The 14,263-nt window shown below is 40.2% G+C and overlaps 1 protein-coding gene across 1 annotated transcript in view; it reads right to left on the minus strand.

The window, feature by feature from the left end:
• Positions 1-9,048: 9,048 nt before the first annotated feature.
• The window catches only part of fam204a (family with sequence similarity 204 member A), a 71,199-nt gene continuing 65,984 nt past the window's right edge, over positions 9,049-14,263 (minus strand). The window contains exon 9 of the mRNA XM_055646938.1: positions 9,049-9,613. Within this exon, the coding sequence (XP_055502913.1) occupies positions 9,562-9,613 (52 nt within the window). The 3' untranslated portion in view covers positions 9,049-9,561. The remainder of the gene's footprint in view (positions 9,614-14,263) is intronic.

The following is a 14,263-nucleotide window of genomic DNA, read 5'->3' on the forward strand; positions in this document are numbered from 1 at the left end:
TCTCCTTAAGACCGTGAAGAAATTCGCGCCACAGATGTAGAACTGTACGCTCACAAAGGCAAAATGGAACTCATTGTTATAGTGGGAAGGGAAAAGGGCCCCAATAATGAGCTGAAGCAAGGAAATATTCAGTGAAAATATAACAAAAATTATAGACTAGAAATGACTCACTGTGATATTATTGCACGGTTTGCCTTGGAACTCTCTGTCGTCCTGGCTGTTGAAACTAATTGCTATGTTCTGCTTCCCCCTCTGTTTGTATGGCTTGGCTCCACAACTGAACAGAAGGACAAGTATTTTATTTTTTTAATCTTTCTTGAGGGCCGGCATCCTCCTCTGTTCAGAAGCATTGCACATTGGTTGTTCAGCAATTGCCCATACACCTTATAAATGATTAATTCACCTAGTAAATGCAACAGACAGAGAAAAATGAGTTAACTATAGTAATTATGTAATTGAAGTTGAATAATGCTCTTTTGGCAAACAAAACATAATGATGCAAGTCATTTTAAGTACTAGGTTTAAATCAATAGACTAAAACTCATTGTGTTTCCAAAGGACGATTATGTCTTCAGAATCGTCCCATTATTGGGATAAAAATTCCCATACTATTTTACTATGGAAATCAGAGAGCACAGACAAGAACACATTTGGTCTGTAAAAAGCATTCATCTTGAATCAGTGTTCTTGTTTACAAATCTTCTCTGTGCTAATTGTAGCCCCCGCCACCCACCAACTCCCTGAGTAAAGTGTGGCTTAGTTTTTATCCGCAAAAGCAGTAGTCAGCTGTACCGGCTGATCTCCTGTGTTGTTGTCAGTAGAAAATTAGGACAAAATCAATTTTCGTTAAGAGATGATCAGGAAAGTTCTGGGAACATTGTAGGAACATGTGGCTTCTGGAACTAAAAGGTTTTATTCGGTGTCAGAAGTGAATGGCATTCATGACTGTCAGACAGGTGGCTTTGTAATGGGATAATCTGATAAAGATATCTATAATCAAGACTAACTCATGGTGCCTTAAGGAGGGACTGACACACATAGCAATATCATGACAGTTGGAATAATACTTGAAAAAATGTGAGCTCATTCACTTTGGTCGACAAAGTACGAAGGTGGAGTAACTTAATGGTGAGAGACTGCAGGACCTGGTTGTCCTTCAAATACAAATTACTGAAAGTAACCAGACAGGTTCTGCAAGCAATTAGGAAGGCAAATGATATGTTGGCTTTTAGACACAAAACACTGGAGCAAATCAGCGGGCCACGCAACAACGAATAGGTGACGTTTCGGGTTAGAACCCTTCTTCAGACTGAATGTAGAGGGGGAATAAACTGGAGGCTAGAAAAGGCAAGAACAAATCAGGGCCAGCAATAGATGACCTCAGGAAGGGTGGGAAGGTGTGATAACAAGAGCGATACAATGATGCGACCAGTGGAACACTTTCTCCAGCCAACAATGGGACTTTACGGGTTCCACCCAGGTCTCTGTTCTCGAACCTCCATTAAAATTGCTTGATTCTGCCAAAATAAATCCTAGCATCTCTGCATTAAATTGAATGTGTTGTTTCACCTGTCCATGTCCTCATGAGGATTGTTGTATCATCTTTGTTTACTGCATCTGCAAACTTTGAAATTATGTCCTGCACACACATGTTCAGCTAATTACATCAAAAGGATCAGTAGTCTGCATGCCAAGCCCAGGGAACTTACCTCTGTACTTACCCAGTCTAAAAATTATGGTTTACTGATAGCCTTCATCCATGAACCAGTTTTGTATACACATTACTACTGCCAGTCCCATAGGCTTCAATCATGCTAATCTTATTGTGATGGTGGCTAGTGGAGTGGCTGCCTCACAGCTCCAGTGATCTAGGTTTGATCCTGACCTTGGACATTCAAACTTATTAATAAAGCATTTACTTAGGAAAGAAATCTCAATCGAAGTGTCAAAAATGTGATTCAGATTCAGATTCATTGTCATTGTCATTGTCATTGTCATTGTCAGTGAACAGTACAGAGACAACGAAATGCATTTAGACAACAAAATCTGTTAATCTTATCTTGTTCATGTAATAATGAAAGTTTGAATCTGGTTGATTCAGTTACTTAGACATTCACCTTGGTGTGGGAGAAGATCCAGAACTAAGTTAGTGTTCCATTTTCAAACGTCCCCTTTTTTTGGGAAGAGTTTTTAAATTAAACCATGCTTCTTCTGTGATATTAATTGCAACAACCTATGTCCAATAGAAATACAGTAATTCCAGAAAGCAACATGAAGTCCATGGTGATATTAACCTTAGAATGATGTTGTTGGTAAGTTCCATGTATAACTTCACTTATTTTTCTTAATTTCTTAACTACTAGTTTAGAAATTACTTTAGAATGTCATTAATGTCCCATCTATTCTTAAATCTACATATATTGTAATTGACAACTACAGAACTTTTCTTATTTAATTAAATGATAGATTAAGGATGTCCTTCCTCAAATTAGTCTCCTAATTTGAGGAAGGACATCCTTGCTATTGAGGCAGTGCAGCGTAGGTTCATGAGGTTAATCCCCGGGATGGCGGGACTGTCATATGAGGAAAGATTGGAAAGACTGGGCTTGTGTTCACTGGAATTTAAAAGGATGAGAGAGGATCTTATAGAAACGTATAATATTATAAAAGGACTGGACAAGCTAGATGCAGGAAAAATGTTCCCAATGTTGGGGGAGTCCGGAACCAGGGGCCACAGTCTAAGAATAAAGGGGAGGCCATTTAAAACTGCGATGAGAAAAAACTTTTCACCCAGAGAGTTGTGAATTTATGGAATTCTCTGCCACAGTAGGCCAACTCACTGGATGAATTTAAAAGAGAGTTAGATAGAGCTCTAGGGGCTAGCGGAATCAAGGGATATGGGGATAAGGCAGGCACGGGTTACTGATTGTGGATGATCAGCCATGATCACAATGAATGGTGGTGCACGCTCGAAGGGCCAAATGGCCTACTCCTGCATTTATTTTCTGTTTCTTTGAACAAAATGCCCAAAGTTGGTTAACAGAAAACTTGTATTGGCCTGTCTCAACAACTGAGGGACATATTTTATAATTTAATGTATGTCTGCTCCTATAATTAGAATGTGGCTGAGAAGCAGAATGAACATGTATAGTAAAATCGATGTCTTAAATTGATGGTCACCTCCGCTCTAAGTTGTGGGGAATTAAATGTCACAAATATGTGTCAGATTCTCTGCACTTCCAGTGACTTCAATTGAACGGTTTATTAATTCCTCGGATCTTTTATAAGTATATAGTAACAATATTTTTCATATAACACAATTAACTGTTTGCTGTTATTAATATTTTGAAATTGATCCCTGATGTTAACTACTAATATAATTCCTTCCCTTGTGGACCTACATTGAAACAATTTATACACATGGTACAGAAATAATCTATCTGGTTCAATTCCATTAAAGACTGTTCTCAGTTTTACTCACCTAAATCTATTAATTCACGTTTCCCTCAGCTGAATGTTTAGCCCCTTTTAAATGTATCCATTCTATTCATTTTAATCATAGCCTATGGTAGAGAGTCACACAGTCATACATCTCTTTGGATAAATAAGTTCCTATTGATATCCCTTTTGGAATTCTCTCTGCATTCACTTTGTCAAAGCCTTTCATCATCTTACACAATGTTATTGACCATTCCTCGGTCTTCTTGAGAGAAAACAAATTCAGCCTGGCGGTGCTGTATTCTGTTCCTAGGATAGCCCTGGACTTCCAGTTGCCTGTCATCCTAATCTCTAGATTGTTGGACTCCTGCACTGTTCCAACAAAGCTCGCGATAAATTCCAGGAATAGTATCTGAACCTGTGACTTGAAACATTGTAGCCTCCATGACTCAACATTCAATTCAACAATTTCAGATAATCATCTACGCTACTCCAGCATCTATCTCATTGTTCCAGCTGTTCTTTTCTCCCTCCTCTTCCAGCACATCAATTTTTAATTCATTTCCTCCTCTTCACACCTCTTTCAGACATGCCTCACTTGGTTCTTTCAGCCAGACTGTCATCATCTGTGTCTTCTATCTCTCCCTGTCACCAGCCTTTCTGGTCGTTCCTTTCCTTCTCCCCACCCCATCCATTTCTATAACTTAAAAAAACTATTTATTTCTAACTTTTGATGGCAGGCCATCAAGTAGAAACGTTAACTCTATTTCGATGCTATCTGATCTGTTTAGTATTTCTCGCATCCGCAGTAATTTGCTTTTCAATTACAAATTGATTTGTTTCTTTGGCATCTTAGCTCCCTGCAGTGGGAAGAGAACAAACACTCTATTGACAGCCACATGTATGGTGCTTGATAGGGTGAGGAGTGACAACATTGCAAAAATGTGCTGCAGCAACACGAGAATTTCCAAATGGTTAAACCCGATGCACAATATGTGGACATTAAAAATCTATCCTCACATTACCGGCCTCAATAACATGCAATTCTAACACATTTCATACCTGACTCAGAAGGTTCCATCTGAAAGTGTATGAACATGTCTTCTTTTTTCCAGAATTGTATAAGATTGATTGCACTTTCCTTGTGAAAATAAATTATTATCCATTTCTATTGCAATTTAGCAAGCTGTCAGCATTGTCAGAGAAATACAGCAATGCGTTGAGAAACTGGAAATGGCCTGGGGTCTATAGAAGAATATGTAATTCCACCATGTAATTCACATCAGACTGCACTCTAAACTGCAGTTGTCAAAACTTATGCTGCAACATCTAACGTTATTTTCACTAGCAAGTTGTTTTACCCTGTACAACTTGAAGCAGTAAATCAAATTTAATGGAGTAAAATCTGCTCCAAAATAAATCAATCAACCCACATGCCATTCATGATACTGTTATTCTGGGATCTCATCTAGCAACAGGATTGCAATCTTACCAGTAATATCACTTTAGATTATCTTTAAAACCTGTTGTGAATCCCACACTTAAAAGAAACCAGGCAATTGGTTTTGTTTAGTTAGTTTTCTTTAGTTTAGGGAAAAAACACAGAAACAGGCCCTTTGGCCCACCGAGTCCATGCTGACCAGCAATCCCCTTCACTAGCACTATCCTACACACTAGGGACAATTTACAATTTTACCGAAGCCAATTGACCAACAAACCTGTAAGTCTTTGGAGTGTGGGAGGAAACGGGAGCACCCGCAGAAAATTCCACGCCGTTACGGAGAGAACCTATAAACTATGTACAGACAACACCCGTGCTACCCTACTTGCATTGTGTGCCATGACTGCAAGTAGTCAAAGTTCTCTCCTTACTTAAATTGCAAATGTAATACATTTAATGGGACAGGTTTTGATCCACCTTAAGTCGTTGGTCAGTGAGGACAGGTTTTTCTTCCTGTCCACTCTTGGGTCAACATTCCCAGTATCAAGGCCCAATTTGTACAACCAGCTTCAATAGTGGGACCATGGTATCTTCATGCATGGCACCAGATGCCTAAAGTAAGCACTCTGAACTTTGTGTGACAAGTAGTTTCGGGAGAACGGAGAAAATGCTTCAACAATTTCCTTAAATCTCAATCAAAAAATGTAATGTCCACTCCACCTCATCGGAACTGCTGGCTGCACAGCATTGGAACTAGCAGGGCAAACTATGGCAAGTGGAGCCCATGTGAAAGCAGTGGTAAGAGCCCGCATTAAACGTGCAAGACAAGGTCTTTACACACGGTGTAGTGGGTGCCTGGACTGCGCTATCAGGGATGGTGGTGGAGGCAGATATGATGGTAGTATTTAAGAGGCTTTAAGATAGTCACATGGATCTGCTGGGCATAGAAGGGTATGGATCTTGTGTAGGCAGATGAAATTATTTTATTGGCATAGACATGATGGGCCAAAGGGTCTGCTCCAATGCTGTACTTTTCTATATTCTTTGTTCTATGTAAACCAGATTACCCAAATCTGATAGGCTTGGATAGAATGGATGTGGAGAGGATGTTTCCACTAGCGGGAGAGTCTATGACTAGAGGTGATAGCCTCAGAATTAAAGGACGTTCTTTAAAGGAAAGAGATGAGTAGACATTTCTTTAGTCAGAGGGTGGTGAATCTGTGGAATTATTTGCCACAGAAGGCTGTGGAGAGCGTCAGTGGATATATTTAAGGCAGAGATGGATAGATTCTTGATTAGTATGGGTGTCAGAGGTTAAGGGGAGAAGGCAGGAGAATGGGGTTAGGAGGGAGATAGATCAGCCGTGATTGAATGGCGGAGTAGACTTGATGGGTCGAATGGCCTAATTCCGCACCTATCATTTATGATCATATACTAATAAACTCCACCTGCTCCAGTTGTGGCGTTAATATAACTTGAACATTGAATTCTCCAATCTATGAAGAACCCCCCTCCCTCCGCTTTTATCCCACTTTCTTCCCTGTGCCTCACCTGGATTCACACCTATTTCTCCCTGGCCCCCGTGTTCCCTTCCACTTATATTCCTTCCTCTGGCTTCACCATTTGCATCTCTTCTATTCTCATCTCACACCTGTTGTCTCATCATCTCTGGCTTTTGTCTGACCATCTCCTTTACACCCCCCCCCCTCACTTTGTATTTGCCTATCACTTGCCAGGCTTTGTCCTTCCCACTACTTCTCTCGCGCTTCTCACCCCCCCCCTCACCCCCCCACCATGATCAGTCTGAAGAAGGATCCGAACCCAAAACTTCACCTATTCATGTTATCCAGAGATGCTGCCTGACACAATGACTCCATCACTTTGTGGCTTTTTTTATTCTAATATATGTCCCCTTTATACTAAATAGTACCTGAATCTGAAATATTAATTATTGATGTGATTTAAAATCCCCTTTTCTTGAGAATTCTTTCATCAACATAATTATAAAAGACAATCTTAACAAAGTGACTGATCTTGCAAAATATCTGAGATTATTTTGTAAATTTGAAAAGGCAACTGTAATCGAACTAGTTATTATTTTGGCTTCAACAAACTTCATTGGCTTCATGCACTGTGCATGACTCTGATAATTATGCACTGGCATTGCAAATGTCTAACTATTTTACTATTTAAAGAGTCAAGAATCAAGAGTGTTTTACTGTCATATGTCCCGAAATGGAGCAATGAAATTCCTACTTGTTGCAGCACAACAGATATGTAAACATAGTACTAGATAATACCCACAATAACAGCAAAAAAAAATAAGTGTATATATATATATATAATATATATATGTGTATGTCTGTGTGTGCGCATGTGAGTATGGGAACTGCAGATTCAGGTTTAAATATATATAACAAACAGACAAATAAATCGGCTTATCAACAATAAAAAAAGAGACAAATTCCAAATACTCAATGTGGTTTCCCTTGGAATGGAATACAGCACGAGAATAAGACATCAAGTGACGAGCATTGCTAACATTAAGATTACGATGTCTTCGGTTATCTGGAAAAAAAATGAAATGTGTAATCCTTTCAACCAGATCCTTCCAGTAAAGGGCATTTATCAAAAACTTCTTCATCCCATTTTCTCCCATTCTAAACTGCCCTGCAGGTGGTGCAAAAGCAAGGCCAGAAACCCTGTTCTCAGCTGCCACCAATGCTGATATGTGATAACTAACAAGGCCGTATAATGTGAAGTAAAAGCTAGGCAAGTGCAATTCTTTCCCTTCCCAGATGGAAGCCTTCCCCGGCACAGGATCTGATGGGCTGATCAAGAATGAAAACAATTCCCTTCCTCCACACAATATAGAAATTTAACATGCATTGACAATTATAAATATGAAAAAAAAAGTCAGCTGCTTAGTTGAGTCAAAGTGATTACAGTTTACAAGATGGCTTTAGAGTATTGAAGTGAATGAAAAATTAGATACGATAGTAAGCGGCAACAAACTATTCCATCACCATCTTTAAATCTTTGTGAGCAGGAGTATACATGCACACTACGGAGTTTTGTGTTACTGTGTCCGTAGCATCTTTTAAATTCTGTACACTGAAGAGCAAGCCTGCACCACATTCTACTGTTTCTTTGAGCTGGAGAGGGGTGTTCTGTCGAAAGTGGATCTGTTGTACAGATCAAGAAATTGTTTTGGATGGTGCCGATCTTAGAATTTTGTTGAAACTGCATTCATCCCGGCAAGTGGACAATATTTCATTGCACTCTTTAACTTGCCCTGAAGGTAATAGAAAGGATTTCTGCAATCAGAAGGTAAATTAGTTGTTGCAGACAGCCCAGCTTCTGGCAATTTTCAGAGAATGTTGGATGAAGAAGCATGGGAGTTTGATGTTCTGCCTTAAAACAAAGTGGAAAATATCAGGGCCCCAGTTTCATCTGGTTCACAATATCCACAACTTTTTACCACAATGATGCAGCTTGATAAGCATTGGTTAAGCCACATTTGAAGTATTGTATGCAGTTCTGATCGGCCCATTGCAAGAAGGATGTGGATGCTTTGGAGATGGTGCGGAGGAGGTTCACCAGATTGATGCCTGGATTAGGGGGTATTAGCTACTGGGAGACGTTGGACAGACTTGAGTGTTTTCACTGGAACACCAGAGATTGTGGAGATCTTACATAAGTATATAAAATTATGATAGACTTTTTTATGGTAGACAGTCAGAACCTTTTTCCCAGAATGGAAATATCAAACACAAGAGGGCTTTAAGGTGACAGGGGAAAAGGTATTTTTATTAACATAAATACATGGTATAATTCTACCCCCCCCCCCCCCCCCCCCCCCCCCCCCCCCCCCCCCCCCCACCCACACAAAATATTATTTCCAACATATGCAGAAAAGGGTAGGTTGGCAAAAAATACATCAAACCAACAAAATATGCTTGTTATAGAAGGAAGTATAACAATTTGATCAATCTATATCTTGCTGAAATAGTGCACATAATATGTATAAACAGGTTATCTGGAACATGCTAAACTGAAGCAATTATTTAATGAGAAAAAAAGTTCTTCATGCTTAATATTCCAGTCAGATGATTGAATATTCTTTTCCACAGCCACCTTCTAACACTTTTAATTTCAGTGACTGAGTGGTAAAGATAGAGGAGTTCAAGAAACGCAGTGCAGTTTTTCCTTTCTTCAGAGTGGAATGCCCATGACATGGCAATACAGGGACCGATAAAGTTCACCTCACATAGGCGACGATTCTAAATCACAGAGAATCTCCAGGCTTGAAAATACAGCCTTCCGGTGGTAAGCAGAGCTCACAGTGGCTGAGCTTGTGAGCAGGCAGAAATAATTATCATTTTACTGTTCATGTTACGAAATTGTGTCACCAAAAGATACGACGGGGCCTGCTTAAGGTTATTTATAGAATGGCAAAATCCTCTTTCAAGCTCCTTGACCATGTTCAAATTTTAAGCACTTGAAGGCTAAATCATTCTCAATCGGTTAATGTGCAGCTATGGAAGCAGCAGGGCACAATCATTGTTATATTCTTGTAAAGTGTTTCCAGATGACTCCCTTGAGATTGGATTGAGAGTGCAAGTGCAGGTCAAGTGTTTCACATCTCAATGCTCACTTAATTTTCATCCTGTGTCATGACTTCACATATAGCCCATGTTACTTTTTGTTTCCCATCTTTTCTTTGCTTCAAATCTGGATTGTATTAAAACAAAAAGGTACAATGTTAGTTTATCTGGGTTCAGAGTGTTCTATTTGATTCAAACACTTTTTAAAGTGGGGTGAATCCAGAATCACAGCAGAGGAAATAGGCAAATTATCTCCAATCTCTGCCTACCAACATCTGACAGGTAACAGCAGGCATGAAGGTACATGGGACTAGTTTCGGGATACTTTCAATACTTCCCTTCTTTCTTGCTGTCATTTGTTTCTAACATGTATTTGCCAAAGCAATAAAGGCAGTGATTTTGGATGAGAATTATCGCATATAAACACACATGGTACCTAATGGGTACTCCAATGTTCAGCACCATTACGCTATCTAAAACTAATGTATTGCACCATTGACAAATGACAAATGAAAACATTTTTTTAAGCTGTGGCATCCTATGAATTTTTAACAGATTTTCCTTGCTAGAAATATTCTGAAGATAAGATTCAGATGCTGTTCCCACTGTAACTAGTCCAATTACTCATGTTATGTATTGCTGCCACACAATATATGCTCACAGAGTATTGTTCACATTGAATCCATAATTGTGATATGGACAGCTGGTGAATACACTGTTATTGTGTCAAATTTTGCTGTTTCAGCATCTAGGCCCTTGGCTTAGTTTGGGCATCACCAGAATCATGAAAGCAGCAGCAAGAAGCTTCCAACTTGAATCATTGATTGTGGATGCAAGGAACAGCAGATGCCGCTTTACAAAAGATGACACAAAGTACTGGAATAACTGAGCAGGTCAGGCAGCATTTCTAGTGAACATGGATCGACGATGTTTCAGGTCGGAACCCTTCTTCAGTCATCGTTGATTAGCTGGTGTCCACAGGTCATAGAAACAGGAAAAGGAAAGGGATTGAGTTGCCGCTGAATCGACATGGGGGCAGAGTTATGCAACCCTCCCTTGATATTAAGATACTAAATGGCCTACATTGTTATATGCCATATTGATTTTCACAGATACATCTGCACCAAGTAGTATCTTAAGTGCTGAAAATAATTCACTCCTGCAGCTGTCTACTGCATTTTTAGGATGCCACTTAGATTATGTAGGGTAATTGTAGGTCCCAACATTTAATATCTAGAAACTGCTTTTTAGGATAAGAAGATAGACACAAAGTGTTGGAGTAACCCAGCAGGTCAGGCAGCATCTCTGGAGAAAAGGAATAGTTGACGTTTCGGGTCTGTACATCTTCAGACATCTTAGGATAAGGCTGATGTTAAGTGTTTAGTGCATAGACTGGGTGTAAGCAAAGAGACACAATGAGTTGGAAGTACACAATGTTAGTTGTGGTTTTCAACAAGCAATTTGGTCTGTGCACAAGTTTCAAAATAAAATTGCCCAGCAACTCAATTTTCTTCAAATGTTTCTGCTGTCTGCTGGTAAATTTTCCCACATGTTGGGTTGTTCTTGCTAACTGCCTGGCTAACAACTAAAGGGCCTGTCCCACTTCGACGACCTAATCCACGAGTTTAGAAGAACCTCGACGAGTTGAAAAAAATGTCAAGGTCGTGTTGACTCGCCGAAGTAGACGACCTCCTACGACTATGTCTACGACCTCCTACGACCATGTCTACGACTTCCTACGACCCCCCTCGACGTCAGTCTTCCACACCTAAGACCAACTACGACTAGCTACGAGTGGAAAATGATCACATGATAAAATGATGTCATGTTGGCATTTTTTTTCTCGGGCCAGTTACCGACCTATGACTACATACGACCACCATCACGACCTACCTACGAGTAAAAAGTATCAATTTTTTCCATGCGGACTTTTTTTTACTCGTGGACATTTTTTATCAGGCTGGAAAAACGCCGCGGCCTACTTGAGGCCACTGGTACGCAGAGACCACTCACTAGCATGAGGAAAAGTTACGAAGACCTCCTACGACCTCGTGGCGACCATGTTGCGAGTATGAGTCAAGGGCAAACTTGGCAGAGGTCGCCAATTAGGTCGTGAAAGTCGGACAGGGGCACTAAACTCATAACATGTTAAGCAAATGATTACATCTTCTGTGATTTGAACCCGTGACAAGAGACATGTCAAGCCAATATCTTAAGGGCCTGCCTGGAATTTGTTAAAACAAAAAGGAACTATAAATCTTAACACGCTTTAACATAACATGGAAAATTTCAGATATTTTTTGTTCCCCCTAATTTTAAAACAAGTCATAACATATTGTGCACATTATCAGGTTTATGATAAATGACCCAGATTTTCCTGTCAAAATACTAATGTGCTGGCAGAGATTTATGTGCAAATGGTATGGTAACTTCAGAGCTAGAGAAACAAACGGCTTAAGTCAAGTATTCAAAAGTTGCTGTTTGGCTTTGCCGTTAGCTTCATGGAGATGGGATCTCGATCTTCAAGGCACCATTCACATGGAGAAAGTGGGTTGAATTTGATGTATGTGCAAGGCAAGTATAAACTAATATCACTAGTTGGTTGCTAGTCTATTTCTATTCAAACCTCTTTTTTTGAGAATAGAGAACAATTATTGCCAAACAATTTCTATGGAACTGAAAATTTAACCACTGTGGAATCTCAGTCTTTTTTGTTGGAATTATGTGAGATTAAGAAAATCTATTTTGATATTGACATTTGCCCTTCTTTTAGTCAAATCTCCCTTTCCCTCTATTTATTTCCCATTTTGCAGCTAATTGAACTTTAAACTTCCTCCTGTTGCTTGCACATCTTGTTTCAGAACCCTTCAATCTGGACTGTCCCAGAAAGAATGGAGTTACTTATCCTCAGGCTCAAGATGCTGGACTTCTCTTTGCAGTGAAAAGACTGGACTAACTCAGCGGGTCAGGCAGCATCTCAGAATATAGATAGGTAACGTTTCAGGTCAGAACCCTTCTTCAGACTGGGAGTCTGACTGGGAGCCTGACCCGCTTAGTTACTCCAGGACTTTGTATCTTTTTTTGTAAACCAGTTCCTTGTTTCTACTTCTCTTTATATAGACATTGTTATGTCTAATTCTTACTTCCAGCATCTATCTGTAAAAAAACATTTAATACCCGAATTTGCAGGGCCAAGTCTAACTAACTTCGGAACTAGGCCAGGGAATTTGGGATAGTTAACGGGGATATCTTGAGGGCAGTCCGTATTATGGTCAAGTAGGTACTGTACGTCCTAGAGCAGCTGAAGGCAGGTATATCTCCTGTGCCTCATCAAAGATATCCGAGGGTACTGTGGGAAGCTAGAGCACAAACTGTGGCAGCTTTTGCTGAGATATATGAATTATCATTACACACGAGTGAGATGCTGGATGACTGAACAGTGCCTAATGTTGTGGCTCTATTTAAAAGGGCTGCAAGGAAAAGCCTGGGAACTATAGACCAGTGAGGCTAACATCTGTGGTAGGCAAGTTACAAAAGAGAATTCTGAGGGATAGAGTATATATGCATTTGGATAGTCAGGGGCTGATTAGGGATAATCAAGCATGATTGTGTACACAGGAGGTTGTGTCTTTTGAATTGATTTGAGTTTTTGAAGAAGGCAAGACCTTAGTTGTCTATATAAACACCATATGGACTCCAGCAAGGCTTTGCTAAAAAATAAGATATTCATTAAATGCGTCAATGTACAGTGCAATCAGGAAGTATTGAGACCCCATCGATTTTCCACATTTTGTTACGTTACAGCCTATTCTAAAATGGATTAAATTAATTTTGTTTATCATCAATCTACCCACAATACCCCATAATAAAAAATCAAAAACAGGTGTTTAGAAATTTTTTGCAAAGTAATTAAAAAGAAATAACTGAAATATCACATTTACATAAGTATTCAGACCCTTTACTCAGTACTTTGTTGAGGCACCTTTGACAGCGATTACAGCCTCAAGTCTTCTTGGGTATGACGCTATAAGGTTGACACCTGTATTGGGGTAATTTCTCCCATTCTTCTCTGCAGATCCTCTCAAGCTTTGTCAGGTTGGATGGGGAGCGTTAATGCACAGCTATTTTCAGGTCCCTCCAGAGATATTTGATCGGGTTCAGGTCCGGGCTCTGGCTGGGCTACTCAAGGACATTCACAGACTTGTCACGAAGCCACTCATGCGTTGTCTTGGCTGTGTTGGAAGGTGAACCTCTGCTCCATTCTGAGGTCCAGAATGCTTTGGAACAGGTTTTCATCCAGGATCTCTCTGTACTTTGCTCCATTCATTTTTCCCTCAACCCTAACTAGTCTCCCAGTTCCTGCCGCTGAAAAAGATCCCCACAGCATGATGCTGCCACCACCATGCTTCACCGTAGGTATGGTATTGGCCAGGTGATGAGCGGTGCCTAGTTTCCTCCAGACGTGGCGCTTGGCATTCAGGTCAAAGAGTTCAATCTTAGTTTCATCAGACCAGAGAATCTTGTTTCTCATGCCTTTTGGTAAACTCCAATGATTTGGAAAAACTCCAAGCGGGCTGTCATGTGCCTTTTACTGAGGAGTGGCTTCCGTCTGGCCACTCTACCATAAAGGCCTGATTGGCGGAGTGCTGCAGATATAGTTGTCCTTCTGGAAGGTTCTCCCATCGCCACAGAGGAACTCTGGAGCTCTGTCAGAGTGACCATCGGATTCTTGGTCACCTCCCTGACCAAGGCACTTCTCCCCCGATTGCTCAGTTTG

This window comes from Leucoraja erinacea, chromosome 15, assembly GCF_028641065.1.
Source record: "Leucoraja erinacea ecotype New England chromosome 15, Leri_hhj_1, whole genome shotgun sequence".
Lineage (NCBI taxonomy): Eukaryota > Metazoa > Chordata > Chondrichthyes > Rajiformes > Rajidae > Leucoraja > Leucoraja erinaceus.